Here is a 25,174-nt window from a genome sequence, read left to right as displayed (position 1 = left end):
TACCAAAGAAAATTTGAAATATAATATGTTTTAAAGTTATTAGTAGAGAAACTGTTTCAAGAGGTTTAAACCAAGTTAAACCTTTATGTATTTTGTAGGTTAAATTGGTGTACTAATCTATAATCTTCCCCTCAGAGAACTTGCTTTGAGTCAGTCTTAAAATGTAACCAGTGCCAGCTCTTAAGTAGTGCGCTCGCTTTTTAGCAAGTTCTGTGGTAGTGGTTGTTATGCTTCCAGCAGTGCAACAAAATGTCATCTGTATGATGCTCCTGAGCAGGTAAAGCTGCTCTTCTGATTTTTAGTCATTCTTGAATTTTATTTCAGGACATAACTTGGCAAGATGAACACTCAGCACCGTTCTCCTGGGAAACGAAGGTAAATATGCAGCCATTTTATTTTTAGTGTTGGTTTGTCATTTTGTACTGTTTGTGCATTTATATTATCTTCATTTCCAGACTTGATAGACTAATGTCGTCTCTGTTCTGTGAGAGCTGTGTAAAGTGACCATCCTGCAAAATAAAACAGGACTGGTGTGCTTGATTTACATCAACAGACACTCAAAATGTACTTCATGAACTAATATTCTGGCTTCAAGTGCAGGTGTAAAACTGATTCATTATTTGATTTTTCACTGTAAACTTTTTAAACAACTTTCCATGTTTAGCAAGACCAGTGTCTCAGATACTGTGTAAGTATAACTGCATTTCACTTCTGAGGTCAGGAGTAAAGTACCTAGGAAATAAGGTGAGAAAGGTACAGGTATTTAGTAAATTCATTGAATTATTTCTTAAAGTCTGTCTTATGCTTTGTCTTCCTGTTATGTACTAGAATGTAATGAAAATTGTTAGCCTGGGGCTATGCTAGTAGCATTGTGTTATTGCCTCTCCACAAGACAGCTCAGTACAAAAATAGTGTATTTTGCTGTGGTGGGTTGGGTTTGTTTTGTTGGGTTTTTTTCCTTTGCCTTATCTCTGGTATTTTGTTAAAGCATTATTTACAACGGGATTCTCATCAGGCTAACACAAAGCCAGAGTTCTCCATCTTTCTGAAAGTGCAGTGTGAGGAAATACAGTTGTGCCATATCTGTGGTGGGAAACTAAGTTTAATTCTTCTTGTCAAAGAAAAATCTAGAATCAAAACCACAGCTCATTGCCTTTCTCAGCTGGGTATGGTGGACATGTTAATTTAATCGCACATTTCAGAGTTTGTGTGTTGTGGCTTTATCTGCCACAGAAAGCTGCTCCTCCCTTGTTCCTTCCATTTTTTGCCCTTGAACTATGTAGATAATCATGTATGAGCTTATGAATATAATCTTAGCCTAGTACAGAGTAATTATTTGGAAATGCCAATGAATACTGAATTAATCTGGCTGACCCTAGACGACTTGTCAGCCTTCCTTGCTCAAGGTCACCGCCTGTAGCTACCACCCCATCTGTGCTGTGCAGATCCTAACCTATAACTTGATGAGACTCTTGGGTCCCTGTAGCCTACGGTGCTGCTGTTTTAAGAGAAACCATTGCCAGTCTTTCCTTGCCTTAAAACTCCCTTATTTTAAACTGTGGTGGTTCAGGAGCCAATGGAGGATTCCCTGCAGTGAAAGCTGGGTAGCTCAGGCAAGCCCTCCTGTGTTTCAGGACCCTTAGAAGAAGAAGCCACAGGCTTCTAGGATAATACTAAAGAGGCTTTTAGTGTGGGTGTACTTGGGTGAAGCTGTCAAGAAAAGAGTAGCAGTGTGAACAGTGTGAACCTCACTGATAGTAAGGTGAAATAAATCATGTGCTGGAAGCAGCGGTGTTGCCTCTCCCCTAAGTTTTGGTGCAAACCCCAGAACTTGGTCTTGAGAATGTGGCAGCTGTAATGATATGTCTAAGCTCTGTCTCAATAGGATTTTGTAAGTTCTGAATACTTGTGCTTCCTGGAAATAGCGTTTACCGGAATACACTGTCTACTGGTCCATGATGAGATGCATCTGCACTCAGATGGATTTTCTCTTTACCTGATAGTTGGCTTTTAAATGCCCATATGTCTAGTGAAGTGTTTTGCAACCCAATCTGTGGCTTCTCTCTTTCCAATTAAGATTGTCTTTACTGTCTTCCTGGTGTCTCAAAATGAGGGACCACAACGGATAGATGCTCTGATTTCATGCTTTTCTGTACTGAACGAAGGATTGCAGAATGACATGGAAACACTTGTGACTAATGAAGAAGGGTGAGGTGGGGAGGAGGTTGCTTTAGAAATAATTATTTGTCTCAGCTAATCAAGCTGTGCTTGCGTCTTCCCCCTCCCTCCTTACTGGCCAGAGATAAAAGCTGTGCCACAGCTGTAGGTGGAAAAGTTGCATGATGTTTTCCTTTAGCAAAGCTCTAGAGATCCTGTTTTGTTGGGCTTTATGGGGTGTAAGTTGTTTGTTTTGTGTGGCTTCCTCCTTTTGCATCTCGCCCAGTGCCCCATGTTGTGTCAGTCTTCCAGCCAAATCCTTCACCTGCTGAGTTTTCCATTTCCAAAGGTGGAGATACTGCTTTGTGCTTCCTCTTTGATCTCTTCTCTACCCAGTACTTAGATAATATTGGAAGGCAGTTTCTCCATGAGGTAACCTTGCCCAGTCGGTCCAGCGTGAGGAAACAGTGAAGAGACCTGAATGAGCTGTTTAATAGTGTTGACGTGTCGTAATGCACGTTCACTGTCTTTTGAGCCAGATCTATTCCCACTGTTATTTTAGGCTGTCAGGCTCTTTCCATTCCATGAGCTCTACCTCATGCTGGGTTATTCTTTCCATAATATTCTTTGTCCCAGTCTCTCGTTCATGCAGAGTTTTTGTTTTGGTTTGGGGTTTTTTTTCCACGTTATTGCCGTGATGATGAAATCCCTTCGCTCTTTTGCAGCTTTGCACGAATGTGCTCTGGTTTACCCACGGAAGGGAATGTGACATTCACTTTTGGCTTTTCAGAGAAGGAGAAAGCAGAGATGCAGACAAGTAAAACCAATAGGTGATTATTGGGTTTTAAAAAAATTTTTAGTATTGAGACTGTAAGAAGACAAAGCAGCAAAATCAGTATTTGTCTGTACTTACTTCAGGAAAATTTGAGAGGGTAGTGAGAAGAGTAGAGAAGAGGAGAGGGCAAGTTTTCAGCTTGGAGCTTCTGTTCTCTGGGTAAATTTGACAGCCATGGGCAGATTTTTCCCATGGTAGCTCGTGCAATGGAGTCCCTAATTCCATGGCTGTCAAACTTACCCAGAGAACGGTGAATTAAATCGCTGTCGTTTGGGGCAAAACATCACTGAAGGGCTTGAGAACTTCACTTTTATCAGAAGTAAACTTTCTGTGTTTTCTTTTTGAAGCCATCTCTCACATTTGTGCTCAGTCGTTTACATTGCAACAAAACACATGAATATCTCCACCATTTTTAGCTGTTTGATACGTGTTTAGAGTTCTTGCCTCACCCCTCTTTAAACCTTCACACAAGGCAAACAAAAGAGTACAATGTGAATCGCTGAGTTAGCTGTTAGCATTTAAAATACTGATATTTTTAGTAGAAAAGTGTAGCACTTCTTAGAAGGGAAAATACTCCGGAAGCAATAAGTTCTCATGGCACAGCAAGTAAGCTGACTTTTTAAAGCCAGAGATTGAATAGATGGGAATGGTTCATGGGTGGAGCCCTCATAAACATAACATGGCTTGAAATGTGGGTTACATTTTTAACTGGAGCTAAAGCCAGGTTTATGAATTTAGGGCGTTCTATTTATGGCTTCAGGTTTAAGTGAAATGAAAGCTGACATTTTGGCTGAGTTTAGACTGTGAGGTTTCTTGGTTTGTTTGAAGTAAAAATTCAGTGAAGCTCAGCGCGGACCTCAAGATATAAATGGAAAACAAGAATCATGCCTGGCTTTGGAAATAAAATTTCTCTGCAGCTGTTCCTAAACTCAGAACTTTCTGGGTTTGGTGTGTTTGGTTTTGGAGTTTTTTTTAAATTAATTTAGTAGTGGGCAGAAAATATTATTTCAGTCTGCCACCTCGGCTAACACATTGAATGCACAGAGCAGCATGGGAAGAAGTGGAATCTGTTTCCCTTTCATGATATTAACTAAAATAAGTTTTATTCCAAATGTTTAAAATTGACACGTGCATATAAAGATTTATTGGTCTTGATACAAGTAGAAAAGTTGTGAAGGCAGCTTTAGAGAGCCCTTTCTGTACTTTCCTCTTTGTAACTCCTAGCTTTTTCCTCCTTCAGCTTTCTTCTGCTTTCAGCAGGCCCTCAAATACTTGTTGAAAAGAGAAGCCTTCAAGGTGTGTTTAAAAACAAACAAGCAAAAAGGCAAAAAGACAAAGTGTCAAGCCTCAATCCCCTGGACAGTCTGCTGCCTCCCTGTCTGAATTCCCCTGTTTATATTGCTACAGAAGTGATCTAAGCCCAGTCATGATTTAGAAAGGATAAAATTCTTTTGCACTTAGAAAAAATGTGGTATGCAAACTGTATTTCCTTTATCTAAAACTAAAAGACAATCTTCAATATCCTTCTTTATACAAGACCTAGTTGGGTTTGTGTTGGTTTGTTTGGTTTTTTTGGGGAGGGGTGTTTTTTTAAAAAATAGGATGAAAGTGGCAGAAATTAATTCTTTTCCTCTCCTTCCTTAGCAGCCTGGTATTAGAATTGTTTGTTACAGACCACTTCTGTGTGGTTATTTTTATCAAGCTGGCATAAATGGCACTGCCGCCATGGAAGGAAAGAAGAGCAACGCCTGAGGTTTTCAGTTTTCCCTTCCCTTTTTGATCTAGTCTACAAATATGTAAAACACAGTGCTGTAGGGGACTGCTGGTGAATATTAGTTCTTGAGGAATAAACCCAACTTGTGGTAATAGTCGCTGTTCAAGGATTATTTTAATCTGCATGGCTAGGTTTTTTTGGCTAAGGATTCAGTTACCTGCCTCAGTCTTCAGACAGCACGTTTTGAGTGTCAAACCGTGCATGTACCAGATATTGTCAGTGTGAGCTTTGCTTTTGGCAGGAATGTGGGACATAGCCTCAAAGAGTAGATCATGACATTTCCTATGCTGTGCATCTTTGGCAATGCCTTTCTGTATGGACTAAAATTACTTTGATTGTTTTTGAGTGCTTTGCTCTGTTTTTGCCCTTGCAATTGGTCTCTGCTGACCTAAAGATTCCGTTCTGACTCTGAAAATATCCTGAAAATACTCACTGCGTGCACAGGAAACAAAGCAAAAACTGCAGCTACTTTGGGTCCCGTATTTATTTTGGTTTTGTCCATTCAGCAAAGCAAGGTCATCTTCTGAATCGTTTTAAACTTGGCTTTCTTACCTCTGCATTTATCAGCCTGTGCTTAAAACAAGTTGCTTTTGACAGTGTCTCTGCAGTCTTTGTCTCAACAATTTGGATTTTTTTAAGGCTGCCAAGCAAAACAATTTGTTTTGGCTGTGTTTGCTTGACTGTTTAGTAAAACACTACACATTCCTGATGAGTGAATAAGATGCTTAAAAAACAAAAGCTCCTGGGTTCTATGTGGTCATCTTATTTTTAATGTAGACTTAGGAACTCAGACCTGGTTTTATATGGTATTAGTAAATTATTATGGTCTTAGTGTGTGGTGCCTCTCTTTTAGAATATATTGTTTCCCATGAGTATATACAGCCAGTATTATGATTTGGTGGATTATCCCTGCCTTGAGACTGAAGTTAGGTTTAAATTTTTTAATCCAATAAATAAAATTCATAAATACCTTAATACAGTCTTTTAAAGGAAAGATGGACACGCAGCTTCCTAAAAACTGCAGTTTTTAATATTCCGTCTATATACTTCCAGTGATTTGGGACCAGAGGGATAAGACTGCAAAGAACACTGACTTCTAGGTTTGCTTTGCCTCAAAATATTACTTAGTGTGTGCTTGCACATGCACTTTCTCCCCCCCCCTCTCTTAAATGAATTGAGAATGTGTTGCTATTGCAATATCTGGAAAACTCTTTTGCTTTTATTTGAATTTTGGTAACTTCTAAAAATGGCAGTTGGGACTGTACTAGCCTGCCTGTAAACTCTCAAGATATGTTCTGGGCCAAACAGTTCCCGGAAATCCAAATAGCACAAGTGGTTGGAAAGAGAAAGTCTTTTTGCTTTAGTCTTTAGGTGGGGAATTAAAGCACAGAACCTGCAGCTCATCGATAGTTGTACAGAATCTATGAAAGCGACTGGGGACTGAAATCCTAAAGTGTGCCTAAAGTGACAGTTCACTTTTGACCACTGAGTCTTACTGAAATGTTGGGCAGCACAGTTCTGCTGCTGAGTGCTCCCGTGTGCAACTGCAGCTCACAGCCCAGGGAAAGTGAGTGCACAGTTCGGCCTCTTACGGACTGGCTGCTCTCTTAATTTTGGCTGGAGCCAGGAGAGACGTACATCAAGATACTGATATGACTGGCACACCTAAAGGAAGAGGAAATGTTTTTTTGGGCAGTAACTCTCTTTTAAATGTTGTTTCCTTCCCTCTCCTGCTGATCCAATCCATTGCCAGTTTGCAGTCTGATGTCAGAAATTGAGAGCAGAACACAAACTCGCATTTCTACTGTCCAGCGACTCATTAGAGTGTACAGTAGTACTCATGGCTTAGATGTTAGCATGGCTTCTTTTTTACAAGGGTCTTCTCCATCTTTATGTTAAAGTATTTATCTTGCTCCTTATAAACTCTGTTGGGTTTTGGGTCTTTTTGGGAGGGAGTGTCTGTAGTATTTTATTGCCAATTTTATGACTTGAAAGATATTGCATATTCATAATTTTATTTCATCAGCTACATTTCTTAGGGGTTCAGATGTCTTAACTAACCTGGAAAATCAAATAAAAGCATTAAATATTTCAAAGGAAATAGAGTAGCAGAACTTCTCCAGAAGATCTTGGCTTCTCAAGCTAAATGCTAGAAGCAGAATTACAAATCTGACCTCTCGGGGCTGTATTTATGTGATGCTGGGAGGTGTTTTCAGAACCTGTCAGGGTAGCCTTGTCATCTTCACCTTCCTTGAGGAAGAAAGCAAACTCCTGAAGTGGTATTTTCATTCAGGTTATTCTGTGTCTGGTTATGAAATGTTTGATCTCCAAAGCATATGGTGACACAAGTGTGCAGTCTCCTATGTCGGGTGGTCCTGAAACGGAGAGATCCACCCCACAGTCTCTGCTCTAAAAGGACAGAGAGGGCATCCTCTCCAGAACATGCACCCAGGAGTGGGTTGAAAAGGGTACTACTGCTCTCCTCTACACTAGAAGCAGTCTGCTGCTTCCAGACCAGACCTCGGAGCTGATATTTGGACCCATGCGAAAGAGCATAAAACATGAGCGCAGGCAGGGTGTTTTGCTCCACAGCATTAGAACTTCCCAGGAGGCCCGGGTTTGCTTCTCTTGCTGCCGATGAAAAGCAAAGCCATCTTGTTCCTTTTCCTAATTTTTGTTATAACACACCTCTGCTTCTCTTCCATCAGTGTTTTTCCTGGATTTTGTTTCCAACGCTCTTGATCTGGGTCTGTGGTGGCCCCTCTGCCCTCTGGGCACTGACCTTCCCTCTCTCTTGGGCTGGGGGGAAGGAGTCATTTCACTGAAACGGATGGCCTTTGGCTACCATCGCCTCTCATGTGAGCCCTGGAGCAGGCTACTTGGAAGAAGGAAGGATCAAAATTACTGTTGAAGGATCAAAAGTAGCACTGTTTTAATTCCTATGTGACATTACAAAGTATTTAAGACTTCCAAGATGGATTTTTTTTTCACCCTTGGATGCTGGAGAAGCACAGGTCTATTTTATGTTGTATTACGAGGCTTTTTTTTAAGCTGGAATTTTATCAGTTCTGAAGTCTTAAAGCATCTGAGCTTCAGGGCGGTAAATCTCTATTCGGTAGTATTGCCAAATGAGCTTAGGGAGCTAAATCCCTATTTATTAATATAGGAAATGGCAGTCACTGTAAATAATCCTCAACAATATTGCATCCATAGTTTGTTTTATCCAGAATTTATCTAAGGAAAATTCTGCTCTTAACTTTGTTAGGAATTTAATTTAATAAAAAATTAGAGCACTAAGGTTTTCCCTCCTAGATTTTTGCAGGCAGGGTGGAGTGTTGAGCTGTTTGGTAAGAGTTGTTTGTATCCTTGCACTCACCTTATTCTGGCTGAGCAATAATTCCTTACAGCTTGTTTATGTTCTGCATCTTTTGATAACACAGGATATTCATAATGAAAACATAGAACTCTGTGCCTTCTTGCCTGTAACCTTAGAAAAATATCTAATGTATCTAATCCTTTAGAAAATTCAGTTGTTAGTCCATGAATCAATTACCTGTAGACAGCTGCTGACTGTTTTAAAAAGTTGTTTTGTAAATAATCACTTGCTGAGTTAACATTTGTGCTTTGATGAGAAGTTTCTGAATATTAAATACTAAACATGTGAGACATGGTAGATCTGGAGTCCCTTTGAACTTAACAGGCGCAATAATGTAGGACTTGAGATCAAACGCTTCTGGTGAAAATGATATGCAGCTAGGGCTTGCTAGACTCAGGCCCATAGATGTTGTAGCGGTTTTATTCAGGAAAGGCCAGGTAATGAAGTAGAATGGTGGAAACATCACAAATCTGTAATAAACTTCAAAAGTATCTACTAACAGCTTGTAGCAAAAGCTAGTATTTGAAATGTCTTCTCAACTTTTTCCAAACTAGTCAGGCCTGTAATGACAATAGCATAGCTCTAGCAGTAAATGCAGTTTTCAGGGTTTTTGGGTTGGGTTTTTGTTTTTTTAATTGCATTGTTTTTTCCACTTTACAAACAAAAGTCTAGACATTAGGTTGTCCTTTTCTGGCACTTGCTGTGGTACTGTGCTCCTAAATATGGTAATGCTTATGTGTTCCCTAGGGTGAAACAAGGCTTAACTTTCATTAGTCTAAGGAGCGTCAAGCTAGTTGGCAATCAAGTTTGATGAAGTGGCAGTAAATAAAATGAACATTTTGAAGTGTTGTTTGCGTTTGGGTGGCTTTTGCAAGATCTGTATCATGCTTTAACTGTGGTCACTTGCTTCCTTGACCCAGTGTTACCTCTCAGAAATGAGTACAGCTACCCACACTGCAAGTAAAACTAAAACAAGGCTCTGGAGTAAGTGAAGAACTGGTCCAGCTGGAGCTGTTTCTCTTCCTTCAGAGGGGCATTAGAATTTAAAAAAACACTTATCTATGCACATCCATTACATCTAATCCTTTGTCTTGAAAGTAGATGGAGTTGTAACATGCTGCCAACTATTTCAAGGATTATAATGGAAGATTGCCTTTTAAGCTACACTGTAAAGCTTTTTTTGCTTTATATTTTCATGTAAAACATCCATGGTTTTCAAATTGCATCCATAATTCCTCTAACATTTCTGTGCCACTATTCTAATGTTTTAGTGCTGTGCATGCTATGCACTGCTATCTTGCATGGCACTGAGTAACTCGAATATGGTTGATTTCTCTGACTCCTCTGCAGCAGGTCTAGGACTCTAACTTTTGCTTGCAGTTCAGACTTTAAAAAATTGTTTGGTTTATGTAGCTACAGAGATAGACATTTATGGAGAAAATAAGTTAGCTTTGCGGTGGCATCTGCTGTCTGGAGTTGCCTAGCCATGGGCAAAGGTGTTACTTATATGCATCAAGATTGGAAGTTCAAAACTGTGTCTTTGTGAAGGGCTTTGAAATACCATTTGTCTTTAACCCTGAACAGAGTCAGATGGAGTTCAGCGTTGCATCTCTGTCCATCCAAGAACAAGGTGGTGCCCAGCTACAGAGTGAACAGAGGCAGCCCGTTAAAGCAGCACCTGGTGTCCAAGTCCCTAAATCTTCTCAGGCCATCAAGACCCCTGCCTCTGACGGGTTGATAGCACCTAGGAAGGAAGAGGAGTCCTCTTTCTGGAAGATAAATGCTGAGCGCTCCAAGTTTGAAGGAGACAAGTCTGAATTCCAGTCCTTGACCCCCAGCCAGATCAAGTCCATGGAGAAAGGAGAGAAACCCCTTCCCTCTTTTTACAGACAAGAGTCTGCTTCAAAGGAAATGGCAAAAGCTGAGAAGCCCAGCATAACCAAACCAGAGAAGTCAGTCGCCCCCAGCCTACCTTCTGTATCTCTTGAATGGGAGAAACCTCGACCAACTCAGCTCCCTGCTAGCTCTCTAGATGACTTCTTTCTTCCTGACCCACCACAGGACCTGGCATCTTCTAGGACAAACAAGGAAGATACTGATGGTACTATACTTACAGATCCACAAATGCCTGCACAGGTAAGGACTGCTAAATCTACTGTCTTAGATTTAAAAAATGTATAGCACTTTAAAATCTGACAAAGTCACTCTGGCAGATTAGGGACTCCAGAAAGCATTAAGCCATAGCTAAGCTTGCTGGCTTTTTATCCTGTATATTTGAAGAAGTCTATGTAACCAACATGTTAACTGCTACTTTTTGTTTCAATCAAGTGTTTTTAAATGTAGTGAAGTGCATAGGATAAGGACATTATTTAAATATACCAGAAACTCTGACATGGCATGCAGTGGCTGACTGACAGCAAGCTATCTAACCGTTTGGGGTAGAGCAGTTGCTTTATCAAGTAAAAGAGTTTTTGTTTGAGTTCTTTTTCTTGAAACAGCAGAACACTTAATGGGGAAAAAAATTTTAAAACTTTTTTAAACTTGAAAAGTTGATAAACTGGAGTCTAGGATACTTTATCGGTACACACAACATAGCGGTGAATGGCAAACTGGTTTCCCAGCTGTTTTAAGTGGCAGCCCAACAGCCACTTTCCAGTGCCTTGTCCCAGGCAGCTGGGCTGCTTTCAAATGTCTTTTCTCTTGAAGTCCAAAATGGAAATGGAATGAGCTTCCAGAATTAGCCTTCTCAATGTTGTGTTTTGGTTTTTTTTTTAATAAAAAACCCAAACAACCCAACAGCAAAAATACCCTTAGGCAGCTCAGTGGCCAGTTGAAGCTATATAAAAAGCAGATGCTGCTCTGAGAGAAAAGGAAGAGAACAACAGGATATGACATGGAGAGGGAAACAAAAGGAAGAGATCTGAAGCTTGAGCTGTGCAGTTCAGTCTGGAGTCTGTAGCATCACTGGCATAAGCCTGATGTACCACTGTACACCTTAAGCATCCTGCATAGGTTTTTCTCTACCATATTTTCCCAACAGCGATTGTTTAAATTCCGAACAAGATGATGTAAGGTCAGAAAGATGCAGAATGAAGTAAATACTTGCAAGAGAAGTAACTGGCAGCACTTAGGAGAGAGCAGTACTTAAACCACTTCAGTTTTTGGAGCCCTATGTTGAATTACTTTCTTTCTGAAGCTAAGACATAATGCTTCTGGAGCTTTTTTGCTACAAATGGTGACTCCAGTAGTCCTTTAATTCTAGTTCAAGGCTTAGTCATATTTTCCTACAAATTAATGGTTTGTTACAGTTCTAATTCCTTTGTGAATGCTTTCTAGGTAACTGAAATAGTTTGAAAAGCCTAATTTTTTTCCCTGTGGAGAAACAATCCTTTGACATCAAAATGTGAACAGAGTAGCAGAGAAGAGAGTGCAATAGAAACACCCGGCTGTCACTGCAGCAGGCAATCCACTGAATTAGTGATGCTTACATTCTGTGTTTGTTTCATTCTCTGCAATTCCCATTCTAGTCTAAAAACTGATCTTTATGAATTTTTCCATGGGGAAAAAGGTAATATTTTGCCTGCAGACCACTACAAGAACTTTATTTTTACCTGGAACTGCCTCTTTGGTCATTGTGAGTATTATTCCATGTCTAGCATTTTCTAGTGTAGGTTCTTAGGTATCCTAGAGCAAGGTGAAGAACTTGAAATATTGGCAGACTACATTTTTATCTTTCTTTTGTAGATAGTCAAGTACTGAGTTTGTGATACTGTAATTAACAACCACATCTTGTTTCTTTTTTTTTCCTTGCAGACTAGTACAAGCAATGTTATGTTGAAGACTGGCTTTGATTTTCTAGACAACTGGTAAATGGTAGTGCAAAATAGGTCAAACCAATTTTGGGGAAGGAGTGGAATGTCTTTCTCCTTGTATGTTAATTTACTAGCATTTGTGTCTTTTTCTAGAAGTAACTTTCAAACTCTTAAATGTTGCCTTTGTATAAACTTTTGTAATACCATATGCGTTTTTGTTTTTTAAACAGTGATAGAAGTGTGGTTTCATTTGGGTATTTTTTTAATCTCTGTTTAATTTTTTAGTAGCTTACTGTATTGAGAGGATGAGAGAAGTCACTATATCCATGTTAAAGAAAAACAAATGAGAGTCTCTGCATCCTAGAAATGGAACCTACAGGACCAGATTGCTGTTTTTAATCAAAACTTTGCTAGCACGGCTTGTAAGAAACAGTGTTGCAGATGCCATGGTTCCAAATGAGCAAATAATTCCATACTTCAGATAACTAAGCAAAAACAGTATGAAGAATAAGCATACGGAAGAATTGCGTTGATTTCTGTATTTCGTTTAGTTTGAAAGTAACTTTTGTACCACCTAGTAGAGAACACTTTTCTTTTGAAGAGAGGGCAAAGGCGTTGCCAAAATGATGGATCCAAAGAAGCACCATGTTTGTACCCTACAAATCTGCTAAAATAATGTAAGAGCATTAGAAAAATGACCTGGGGGACAGGACAGGTGTTTCTGGCCTTTGGATTAAAGACTTGGGAGTGGGTGGAGGGGAATGGGATGACACCTAAGGAATGGGAGAAACCATCTTCAGGGAACACAACCCCTAATGATTTCACTGCCTCCTTACTAGAGCATAACTCTTGGTAACAGCAGTGCTGGATGTACAGCACTGGGAGTTGCTGGAGCGTAGATTACCTTTGTGTCAGGAAACTACTACGTTTATGGGAGGTCATAGCAGTATAAGGCTTCTTTGTTTTTTAAGCAGCTTATTGTCTCAAGGACTCATTGACTTTGGTGCTTTTTCCTCCTCGTGGGTACATTTTCTACAGCGTTCAACATCTGGGTAGCATTTGTTCCCGAGGTGCAGGGAGGCACCTCCAGGTGGCTCTCAGCAGACCTGCCTCCAGCTCTGCTTTCGGATGATCTGTGTTTGGTGTTTAAAATGTAGAGAACAAGAGTAGCTGTCGTTTGAACCTGTCGCCTCTGAAATGCAGCATGGTTTACACACTGACTCTCACTGTGTTTACCTCACCTCAAAGCCTTAATTCCCCCTGCGCACAGCCAGTGACTGGTCTGCTCCAATGCCAAAGGTCTGACCTTTCCCTTTGCCTCAGCAATAGTACTACAGCATTTGCTTGGGGTAGAAGGCAAAGCACAGGGCTCTGATGGGTCTCATGGGTCCCAGCCAAGGCTAGAAGAAGGTCACCATCTCCTAGACCAGGATTGTGCTGGGCTTCTCATGGATTAGCACTTGATGTTTGGTCCAGAGCCAAGGGCAGTCACGTGTACAGAATTGGATGCCGCAGGATTTTCTCCTGGCTATTACAGGAAATTTGGGATATCCTGGGAGAATCCTTGCTGCTCATTGGTGAGCTGCTTGCTCTGAACACGCAGAGGATGCTGATAGAGCATTAAAACTTACTTGCTGATCAAGGAAAATGCTGTAAGAAACCCCCTTTCCTCCTCCCCCCCAAAAAATAATTGAAAAATAGAACCACCAGTCCCAAAACCTCCAGTTTTTCTAGTGTTTTCTTAAAAGTTTTCCTACCTAATGGAGAAGATTGCCACAGAGTATTAAGTCATTGCATAGCCTTATTTATAGACTTCAGAAAGCTTCTGTAGGTGCTTCCTGAGATGTGCAAACTCCTGTAATTTGTGGATATTGTCTCTGCATTCAGGAGGTCAGAAAATACTTGCTGTTTCTACCGGCCTGGACTTTACTCCTGTTTTTTTCTTAGCTGACCTTTTTTAGCATTTGCTACAAACATCTGGCATTAATATAGCTTAGAACAACTTCAGCACAAACTCTTTAGGTGTATCATTAATACTGACTTGCACCTTGTTTTAAAATCTGACAAATGTTAACCCTGGGTTTCACAGTTAGCAGTGAACCTGATTTTCTGTACATTCAGCTGCTGAAAAGTGTTAGATCCAATGTGAAGATGCATGTTCTAATCTTGCTTTGATACGGGGAGATCTGAAAGCAAAGTTTCCTGCTGTTGAGGAGCGTTATTTTAAACCTCTGCTAAATACATTAAAGCTTCTTAGGGAAGAGCCTGGGCTGCCTGTCTATCCCCTCATCGGCCAACTCGACCCTAACACACATTGGGACCAGCTGGTAGAACATGCTGCAGAACTTTTTACTTATCCTGGTAGGTTTTTCCTGACAAAGAGTTGATGCTCCTTCTTTCTTTAATATGTTTTTATTAAACATTCTTACAAAGAAAAATTGTACTTGGTCACATTTTATATTAACAATGTTTTAATAAAGTCACTTTAAATAGAAATTCAAGGCTTTTGTGTTGCTTCATGTGTTGTCCTTTATACTTTGCTTTCCTTGGTGCCATTGGAGTTGTTACAGGCATCTTGAATCTGCCTGAAAGACAGCCAAGAGTGATCTGGTCTAGAATTTAGAAACTGAATTTCTCAGTTACAAAAAAAAATCAATACGCTGCAGCTGTTTTTCGAGCTTTTAAGTGAAGCTGTTTGGGGAAGTATCTTTGCTTTATTATTTTATCTGACAGGGAGGAGATTTGGGACATTTATAAGTACTAAAATCTATTTGTACTTCACTGTAGTAGACCTAACACCACCCCCTCCAATATCTTCAGGTACTGTAAATCAGTATCTGGATCAGTATTGCAGGAGCAGTTTGAAAACTGTGTCGTGGTTTAACCTTGGCCAGCAGCTAAATACCACACAGCCACTTGCTCACTTACCCCAGCCAGCATAGGGAGAGAATGAGAAGGGTAAAAGTGCAAAAACTCATGGCTTGAGATAAAGGCAGTTTAATAGATAAAGCAAAAGCCATGCACACAAGCAAAGCAGAACACGGAATTCATTCAGTGTACTTGGTGCAAATGACCAGAACTGGCAATGACAAACTTTCACACCATTTTCCTGTCAGTTGATGGTTACGTATGGGTTTTAAAAGCATGTCCCAAAAAGGAAGATGCTAGCAGAGGTCGCTGGGTAGTCTCTGCCTTTTGTCTTACACAGCAACTTCTCAAAGTCTAAGAGAATCAAATGTGCAGCTACAAGGGTAGCTTTTTTTCTGTGTGCCCATATCCACTTCTGGAAATGTATTTTGAAAAACAACTCAATTTGTTTTATACTTGAGCTGAATTTCTACCAACAGCTAAAAAGGCGTTTTAAGAAGCATTTGGTTTGGAGAGACTTGACAGCCAATTAAGGGGTGGTATTCCAACTATATTTAGGATCTGGCCTGCGCATACTTTGCTTCAGTCTTGTTTAAGCTCCGTTTTAACTTTTGAAAGTATTTTTTAATACAGGCGAATCCACAGCATCTGGGTGCTGTCTCGGCATGTGGAGTCAGCAGGTACAGCAATAAATTTATTTGTTGGTGACTTCAGTCATAGCTGTTGAGGTTCAGACAGGACAGAGCTGCTTTGAGGTCATGGCTGTGGGTATGGGAGCAGCACCCAACAGGCAGAGTCCTGTTCAGCGCTAAGCAACGGCATCCCCCAAATTCACATCCCTGAGATAGGAACCCAGCCTTGCAGGTGTTACTCACAGATGGGACAGCAAAGCCTGGGGGCCTAAGTTTGTCTGTGACCCACTTCAGTTGGTGTGTTCTTGTTATGGTGAGGACAAACCTGTGATTTGACTGCCCTACATTTGTGAGTTAATGAGTTAATGCCAGAGAAAGCCTCTACAGAGCAGCTAAGCCAGGCACACCTGATTCTTCTCTACAGGACACTTTCTACATCTCTGTTGAAAGTCTCTGTTATTATCTCCTTTTCACAAACAGGCTTTACATCTCAGTGTATGCTATATATACATATGGTTATATATGTGGTTCACAATGAGGATCTACATCTTCATCTGACCTCCCACCATTTGGGGAGCTTTGAGAGCACCCTCTGGAGTCAGTGAATGGGAGGTGGGAGAGGATCACAAGATTTGTTTGCATCCTTAATCCAACAGTTCCCCAGTGGTAATGAATTGCACCTGTAGGATGCTGATCTGAGGCCAAGTTTATTCCAACCTAGTGGAGTAGAGAAGGAAATCTCACTATTAGCTCATCTCTCTCCTTCAACAGACCCTCTATCCCCTGAGATCCTCTTCCCAGGGGCATTGCTCCTTCCTGTTCTCCCTGCTGTTCGAGGTGAAGGCGCTAGGGGACAGGCCACAGCTCATCCTGCCCCTCACCAGCAGCCTGATTTTCGTGCCAGGTCAAGTGCGTGTGTTCAGCACAGAAAAAGCAGCTGCCCCTAAACCCCGAGCCAGGCTTGGCTGAGGTCTGGCAGCCGCGCCTCTACTCACCTTCAGCCCAACACTTTACTTTTAAAGCTCACCATTTTTCCTTAAGCATCACACTGGATTTGGCTCTGCACGTCTTCTGGGGCAAAAGATTCCATTAGGCAACCTCTAAATCACAGCATTTATCAGCTCTGCTGCTTAATAGCTGCAAAACTTGGACCTCATACAGGACCAAGATGCAGGGCTAAATGCCCTTGGCAGGTCAGGATTTTACTGGGATGCCAACAAGTTTAAAAAAAACCATGTAGCTGCCCTGAAAACAGCTTACTGCAGTTTTCCTATAATGCTTGTCTCCAGAATGAATGAAGGAATTAAAATTTTAAAAATGGTGAAGGAGGTAAAGAGTCATGTGTGTTTTTTGGATGGTTCAACGATTTCAGTGACCAACCAGAGGTTTACACAAGGGCCCATCCTCAGCCTTAGCTTCCCTTCTTACCGAAAGTGGCAAGAATGTGAGCGACCCTGAAGTTCAGCTGGCCATTTGTCTCCTGGGCTTATGAAGCCAAATAATCAGAGTGAAGACAGCCTTTGAAAGTTTCCCACTTGGGGCTAGATAAATGGTATTTTACAAGGATTGTTTCTTATTGCTGTAAAATGCCAGCTGCTGTGAAAAGATGCAGTGGCACGCAGCGTCGCAATGGAGGCGGGAAAAGAAAGGACAGTCATGGAAGAAGAAGCAAAGTTCAACTGGGAGGAGAAAATTTACCACGTGGGTCCTCTCCACCCTGTCATTTCCCAGCTACATGAGCTGAAGCACTGGCTCCCGTTGGCTTGGTGGCAAAATTTATTTTGACTTGTAGGAAGCCCGGACTTTATTACAGCTGTTTGTCATTAAAGGGTTGACTGAACATCCTGCTCTTCCTGCCACGTTTTTCAGAGCTTACTTCTGCCAAGAAGGAAACTTCTAGTGTATGCCTATATGCTTATGTTTAAGAAGCCCTGCTCTGGTCCATGTGTTGTGCCGAACCCTTTGGCTCCCACCCCTGTTTGGCTGCAGCTCAGTTCCTCCACAGCACAGAAAGCTGCAAATGCTTGTGGCCAGTTAATTACAGCTTTTTCTCACTTCTCCATCCTAGAGGAACCGAGCTGCTGCCAGTGATTCAGGGCTCCTAGGAGCTCCCACCAGGCTGGCAGCAGCGCAGGCAGCAACTAGAGGCCACTGAAGTGACTGAGCTGTCGGTAGCTGCTGCCCAGGGCTGTGCAGCTGCCTCTAAGCCCTTCAGCAAATCCCCTGACCTGTTCTGTCCTCTCTGGCTCTCATCTCTCCGAGAAAATGGTCTTGCTGTCCATGAAACTCATGCAATGTCTTATTAGCAAGAAGATGTAAAGTTGCAAGACATTTTAATAACAAAGTGTCAGATACTTGTATTCACTGAGGCACACCTGGCATATTACATTTCATGCAGATCTTGGCTGCATTTCCTCCATAAACCACTAAAAAGAGCTTAGGAAGAGAAAAAAAACAAACCCCAGATCAAACCATTCTGAGTGCCCAGTCTTTGGTTAAGTCGTACCATATCTTTACCACCAGCCTTGACCCAAGCTTTAGGTCAACCCACTAATTTCGGTACCAACGCAAATGACTGGAAATCCGACAACAGCCCCAGGGAAGCTCCTCATTGCTAAGGTTTCACGAGTAACATTACAGGAGCATAGATTACTAAAACCAAGCTGGTTCAAAACCAGTCCTGTTTGGGAGCACGCAAAGTTTGCTTGCTTGTGGCTTCAATGAATCAACTTCAACCCTGTAGCCCCATGTGGTCCCTTCTCACTGACATGTCCAACACCTCTCTGCCAGGAGCACAGTTTGCTCCCCATCATTCCCAGCATGGCAGGAGCTTGCCTAAGCACCAAGCCCTGTCCCTCAGGCCCACAGCCATGGTCCAGTGACTGAGACCTCTCTCTGCCCAGACAGTCACTAGATCACTTCTAGCAGACAGCTGTCCATTTTGGTTTACCCAGGCTCGCCAGGGCAAGTTTGGTGTTGACAAGAAGGTGCAAGAACCGGGAGCTGGCAAGGTGGGCACAAGCCTGCCTGCCTCCAGCCCAGCCTGTTCCAGCACTGGGCCTGCCCTTTTAAAGGAAGGTTCCCCTCCAGGGCTGCCGGCTTGCTCGCAGGCAGCACAGTTTGTTGTTGCAGAGACTGCTCAGAGAAAGACTCTGTGCCAGGACTGGACGCTTTCCCTTCAAGGCATTTAGCTGTCAGTAGCATGAAAGCCAGGCACCAGAGCCCGCCTACAGCCCACTACTGGGATCATGGTCCCCAGAGCAGTAAAGCATTTTATCTTGAGCTCTTATCTGCCTCTGCAGCAAGCACCCCAGTAGCCAGGTCATAGGAAGGCTTCACCAGTTACAGCAAAGTCTCCAAAAAAGCTCAGTTTGAAACTCCTTGTGCAAACTTGTCACGCATGCCTGGAAAAATCAGACACAGAAGTATTTGCAAAGCACGGCCATTACGAGACCGTTGGATTTTTGTGGGCATTCTTTAAATATGTTGTTTTTGTCTCTCTCGACATCTTTTTTCTTTTTTTTTTCCCGCCCTAAAGGGTACAGAGCCCTGAGATGTGCAGAGCCAGCCCTAGGCCCCTTTGGTGGCACCAGCCCAGGGATGGGCATTGGGGACCGCAAGGTCTCCAGCCTCCCACTGCCCTTTCCTCACACCAGCACTCAGCTCTTCTCTCATTCCAGCACCACTCTGTGAAGTCAAACCACATTCACCAGCATAGAGCCAGAAGAGTAGATGGAAAAACTGGGTCATGGTGGTCATGTCCTCATGAGGGAAGTTACACGATAATAAACAACACGATCAGGGGTGGCTTCTGAAACCTTCTCACAGGTTTTACCCAGCAGTCAGTGACCGCAGCTACAGGATCTATAATTTCAGACCTTCAGCTGACATGAAAAAAAATCCAAATCCCGATTTCTTTCAATTGTGCAGATTCAGTTAAAACCCATAAAAGCAACAGCACTGAGTCCTTCTTAGTTCATTTGCAATGAGTCCCCCAAGGCATCACTTTTCGCTAGAAATGCCATTAGCATTTACTGTTAAGTTCACTGGGAGGCAGTTCTGGTTTTAATTATGTAGCCCTTATAATGCTTCCTCTGGCACTCTCTGAGTATGGAAAAAATGAGCATAGGATGTAGACAGATAAAAAACCTACTAATTCCAGGACTAATAATGCTAGATAAGTGTAGTTACAAACAGATTTGTCTCCATTACCCAACCCAAAGAGCTGGATTTCAGTGTTTGGATAGGAATGTACCAAATATGACAAAAATGTCTTTATCTGGGGAAGCTAATTTTAGACACCATTTTTGGCTGGGCAGTAGAAATACTTAGAGAAGAAATTATTAAACTTCCAATTAAAAAAATAAATTGCACCCAGCATTTCAGAAGAGGTCTCCCTGGTACGTCCATCACAGGGAGACTCTGTATGTGCTGCTCAGTATGCCAGAAGTGCCCATTCATCCTGTTCCCACCGCTACTTATCCCTGTCTCTGTAATGCCACCAGCACGCAGACCACAATGGATCTGAGCTCTGGCTCCGGTTACTCCCGGGACACACAGCCCATACCAGCACCCAACCAAACCACACAGGCTGTGGGGAAGCCGCATTTGCCAGCAGACCTCACAAGTTTGGGAGAGGTGATTGCCATACCTGTGGCATCTCAGCCCTCTTGGCACACAGGTGATGCAGCTCAAATTACCTGCTCTGCTCACAGAGCCAAGCTGTCTGTGATGGGTTGAATGGCTGCAAACCACCTCTGGAGAGCATGACGACTTACCTGAGGTGGGGGACAACCAGATCTGAGCTGCCAGATTGACTTGAGAACAGCAGGCAAGACATGCAAGTGCAGTCGCTACACATAGCATTGTAAACAAAGTAATTATAAAACACATGGCACATAAATAAGTTGCTACTGGAGAGGTGCACTGAAAGATTTTTAATTGATCCAGAGCACTGCAGCTTAAAAATTCATAGGCTTCAAGTTATTTCTGCCATGTTTAAAATCTTTTTTGACTTCAACAGCCTCAGCACTTTCAAAATGTGCTCAGTTCAAAAGCCCTTACCTATGGCTAATCCATTTTTGTGTAACACGTATTTTGTTTCCATGCTGGGTCATTGCAAGAGACAACAGAACTCAGAATCAGTGGTGGTTGTAGGGAAGGGGCTTTCACAGTCCTGAAGGAAACCAAGTGTCAACACAATGCAAACAAATATATACATATATTTTTAAATTCAAGAAATTGGGTCTTAGAAATGCTCACTCTTGGTAACAGCAACTGAAACACTGAAAATCTGCCAGCATTTCCCCTGTCAGCAAAACCCCGAGGATCACGGCCAGCTCCATCTGTCAGATTGTTTCTGGAGCAGACTGTGGCACTGCCCAGCTCTTTGCTGTCCGTTTTGGCAGCTGGGCTGGGCTTCCACCCTGAAGCGCCTCCTCCACGTCCGGCGCTGAAGGGACGAGCTGGGATTGGAGCTGCAGGCAGCCAAACTGCAGTGATCAGGGCATTGCTGTGGGTTGCCTCTGCTCAAGCCTTTGCCTGACAGCAAATCTGGTGTGACCTGAGCTCACTCACTGCTCCTTGAGATGCCCTTACAGGCTTTCTTGCTGGGATGCTGGTCCCATATGTGTAGAGCACATACGAGCCGAAGGACAGTAATATTGACATTTGTTGTCATCTTTTGAAGACCAGCTAGATAAACGCCATGGGAGCCTGTGAATTAGCTTTTTGCATATGAAATAGAAAAATGAAAATAGAAATAGAATATGAAAACCTCCTTGCAAAAGTGGCTGAAAATAACTATGGCAAAGACCATATGCTCATGCCCCTCATGGCCCCTCTCAGCCTCCATGAGACTACTGACAGCAGTGTTTCCCTTCACAGACTCCTCTCAGCCCACACGTCTTCACTGTGAAGAGCTGAAAAGGATGCCTCTTTCTCAGTTGACTTTTTGAATCATATGAACTGCAGCCCAACTTGCAAATTTTGTTATTACAGGACATCATTTTGTTCCAGTGTTGAAGTTATTCTGTGCTCAAATCCTTCCGATATTCTCTTGATAACAGCAGGTACATCAAGACTCCTGTTCTGAGACTTGCAGTGAAAGGAGTCGTCTCTGATCCTGAAGTCAAATGGCAACACTCACCTCAGGCTGAGTGCTGGCACACAGCTCAAAGCACCATCTTAACCTTCTTAAAAGCCTGCAGAAAGCATCAGCTGAAGTCACGTGGAAGCAGCCTTGTGGTGGGAAGTACAAGAAATGGACCTTTTTAGGTCACATGAGATGGTTGCAAAGACATCTTTGTGAGCACTAGGTGAAGACACGGGCTAGTGGTGGAGCAAATGTCCCCACACTTTGATAGACCTCATGCTGGGGCCTGCATGGGGACACCACTGCAGTACGAAATTGCAGTTGGCCAGTTCACCACCAGCAACCCAAAGCAAGTGTTCGCTGGAGCAAGTCATTCTCAGTACAGTTCATGGAGAAACTTGAATTCAAAATGCAGTGACAAGCAGAAAAGGCTTTATCAGGTGCCAAACATGCCTGAAAAGGAGCTTTCTATGGTCCATGGGTGTTTCAGGACACTCACTCACCGTGGGAACAGGATTGATGTGGGACAGGACACACCCCAGCTGTGCATATGTGGTGGCCCTTTCTTGGTGAGGGCATCTCAGCTCTCAGCAAGGGCAGTAACAGGGAGTGTCTCTCCCTGCTATTTCTGTGTGCCATGTTTCTGGCAGGCAGCTGCTGTCCCAAAATCCTGCACTGGGAAAACAGTGGCTTATTGTGCCTCCAAGCACAAGCAGACCTGTTGTTTTACCCAAGCTTGTGCTGATGGCTGGCAGAAGAAGAGGCAGTGCCTGCAAGACAGCTGCCATCACACACAGCTAGGGCCAGCCTTTGCTTGCACTTTCTACTCATGGATCTATCACTTTTTTGTTTATTTTATTTTTAATCTCCTCTGCAAACACAGCCCAATATCCTGCCCTGTGCCCAGAGACAGCACGAGGCCTCTCCACTGATGATGTCCCACTAAAGGTTGCTTTTGTGGATTTCCAGGTGATATGCAGGGCAGACCCCCTCAGGCCAGGGGGGTGCTGATGGGTGTCTAGTAGTCACCCCTCTGTTGAGCATCTCACCCTAGTGTGACAGCTGGCAGGGCTGGCTGGAGTAGAGGAGGGCACTGTGTGCTGCCAATGCTGAAATGCAGCTGGCGCGTCTAACTTTAGCCTCAGGAGCACTGAAAGCCCTCTTGAGTTACAGCATACCTTGATAAATTGTCTAAATCGATGCTGCTTGGCCTAAAGCTGGCTTTCAGACGAGAAAGGCTAAGTGCTGAGTTTTAAACCTAATTTCAACTGTTTCTGAAGGTATATGCCTTCAGCATACAGTTACACAAGGTGCCTGAGGCTTGCAGGGACTGGGAATTAAAAGAGATGCCAAGAAGAGTCTAAAATGCCTAGGATAGTTTTGTTTTGCTGTCTACTGCAAATTCGACAGAGAAAAAAATCTATGCATTCAATGTATATGCAGGATGAAAGCTAGAAACACAGAAATAAGCAGCAAATACCTGCAGGGTGCAGGGCTTCCTTCAGGTCTATGGATGGACACCAAGGACAGCTGGTTCCTTGTTTGAAAAAGACCAAATCACATTTTAGAGGCTTCACCAACCTACACAGCAAAGGTACCTACTGAAAAATAAAGGCATTTCGCTGGTGCATCCATGTTCACTACCGCCTGCTTGGCCCAGCCACTTGGCCAATATTTAGAGTTTTGAAGTCTGGCTCCCATTTAGAGGTGAAATAAGCATTGCAAGTTTGGTAAGGCCTTTGGCTTCATTGATGGAGAGCGCCCACAGCAGCTGATTTCCTGCTCACCGTGGGCGCCAGCCGCAGTGGGCTCTTCCTTGCAGACACCACTGTGGGCACGCATGCACATGCCTTCATCTTTCCCTTCAGGGGTGTCCGGTCCATGAAACCAATGTGTTATTTTGGTGGCTTTTCAAGCCTGACATGCTATTGAGTAATTGAAGAAACAGAGTCTTCCTCTTGGGACAGAGCTGGGTCTGTGACTACAGGCAATTGTCTGTGCACAGCAGACTTGGGGTTTTGGTGCCCTTTGCCCGGTTGATTGTGGAACTGGATAATCCATGCATGGTGAACCAAAAGTTGGCACTCAGTCAGTTTAGGAGACCAGCAACCTCACTACTGGGGGTTAGCACTGAAGCCTTCTGTGCAAGCTGTCCTACATATATATAAATCATACATATATATATGTATATAAAAGACATAAATATCTATATATAAATCATAATTTATATTACATATTTTATATAAAGTATGTGCACCTAAGTTAATACATTTGCATTCGAAGCAGTGGTATTCCATGTCTCACAGAGTCACAGAATATTAGGAGTTGGAAGGGACCTCGAAAGGTCATCCAGTTCAACCCCCCTCCCAGAGCAGGATCACCTAGACTAGGTCACACAGGAACAGGTCCAGGTAGGTTTTGAATGTCTCCAGAGAAGGAGACTCCACAAACTCTCTGGGCAGCCTGGTCCAGTGCTCTGTCACCCTCACAGTAAAGAAGTTTTTCCTCAGTTCGCGTGAAACCTCCTATGCTCCAGCTTGCTCCCATTACCCCTTGTCCTATCATTTGTCATCAGAGGGAAAATGTCTCCCTCCCTTGTTTGTGCATCTGAGCGATGCACAAGAGAGACCTCAGGGAGAAAAGGAATACTGATCAATTTAAAAATGCAGCATTAGAAAACTCATGCTGGGTCTTCAAAGGTCTTTAAACCACTAATTCCCACTCTTCTGGTAGTTTGGTGTTACTGTTTTTCAAGAGCTGGTTGTTAGTGATCAGGGAAACTGCTAAATGAACAACTCTGGAAACTTAATTGTCCAAACACTTTCAATCATTTATTAGGGAAGGAAATCCTGGTCTGTAAACAATGCCAGAGTAGGGTTATTTCATGTCAGGAGCAGTAACAAGACATCAAAGCATTCACAGGCCATGAGTTAGGGCCACTAAAATTATCAACATGGTTTAGACTTCAAAAAAATAATAAGCTGCAGTTGATCTTTATTTATATTCTGGTTTCTGAACCTTTAACGCCTACTCAAATGCCATTTTCTAGATTTTCTGTGTAATCATAAAAGCTGAATCTTCCAGTAAAAAAGCTGGCAATTCTCACTTTCTTAGAGGCTTTTGGAGAAGATGAAATTCTGTGGCACTGACAGCACAACTGCAAAGGCCACCAGCAAGGAAGGTGTCTTTCTCCACAGCAGTGGAGTGTTTTCCACCCTGCATGAGGCACACACCACCTTTTCAGTGAGACCAAATCACAGGCTGTGTCCTTCTGCCATAACCAGGGCAGAGGGACCTTGTCTGGTGCCTCCTGGACCATCTTAGGTCCCAGGAGAAATATGCTGTGGTCTACGGGGGGAAATAAGGATGGGGCCACATTTGCCTTATGCAGGTGTATTGCCCCAGTGCTGTGGGTGTTGTGGGTACATCCCTGCATCATCCACAGCAGAGGGGTCCAGCTGCTGCCTACCGAACCACTCATGCCATCCTCACAGGGGCACTTTGGGGTGCAATGTGGCTGCATCCCTGCAGCAAAGCTGCTCTGTGCACGCAGCTCTTCAAATGGGCTTTGACACAGTGAGAGGGTTTTTTACTGCCAAAGAAGCATCTGTTTCTAGGCAATGCAG

At 42.8% G+C, this 25,174-nt stretch overlaps 1 protein-coding gene across 1 annotated transcript; it reads left to right on the top strand.

Moving 5' to 3' along the window:
* Positions 1–330: 330 nt before the first annotated feature.
* On the top strand, positions 331–12,300 carry LOC104548594 (chromosome unknown open reading frame, human C1orf198). The gene is made up of 3 exons (XM_010194661.1): positions 331–375; positions 9,727–10,278; positions 11,956–12,300. Exons 2-3 carry the CDS (start codon positions 9,733–9,735, stop codon positions 12,010–12,012), a joined length of 603 nt encoding a protein of 200 aa, XP_010192963.1. The 5' UTR covers positions 331–375; positions 9,727–9,732; the 3' UTR covers positions 12,013–12,300.
* The last annotated feature ends 12,874 nt before the right edge of the window (positions 12,301–25,174 follow it).

This window comes from Mesitornis unicolor, unplaced genomic scaffold (assembly GCF_000695765.1).
Source record: "Mesitornis unicolor isolate BGI_N332 unplaced genomic scaffold, ASM69576v1 scaffold1381, whole genome shotgun sequence".
Lineage (NCBI taxonomy): Eukaryota > Metazoa > Chordata > Aves > Mesitornithiformes > Mesitornithidae > Mesitornis > Mesitornis unicolor.
Note: the sequence above shows the minus strand (reverse complement) of the source record. Positions and strands in the feature narration are given on the sequence as shown.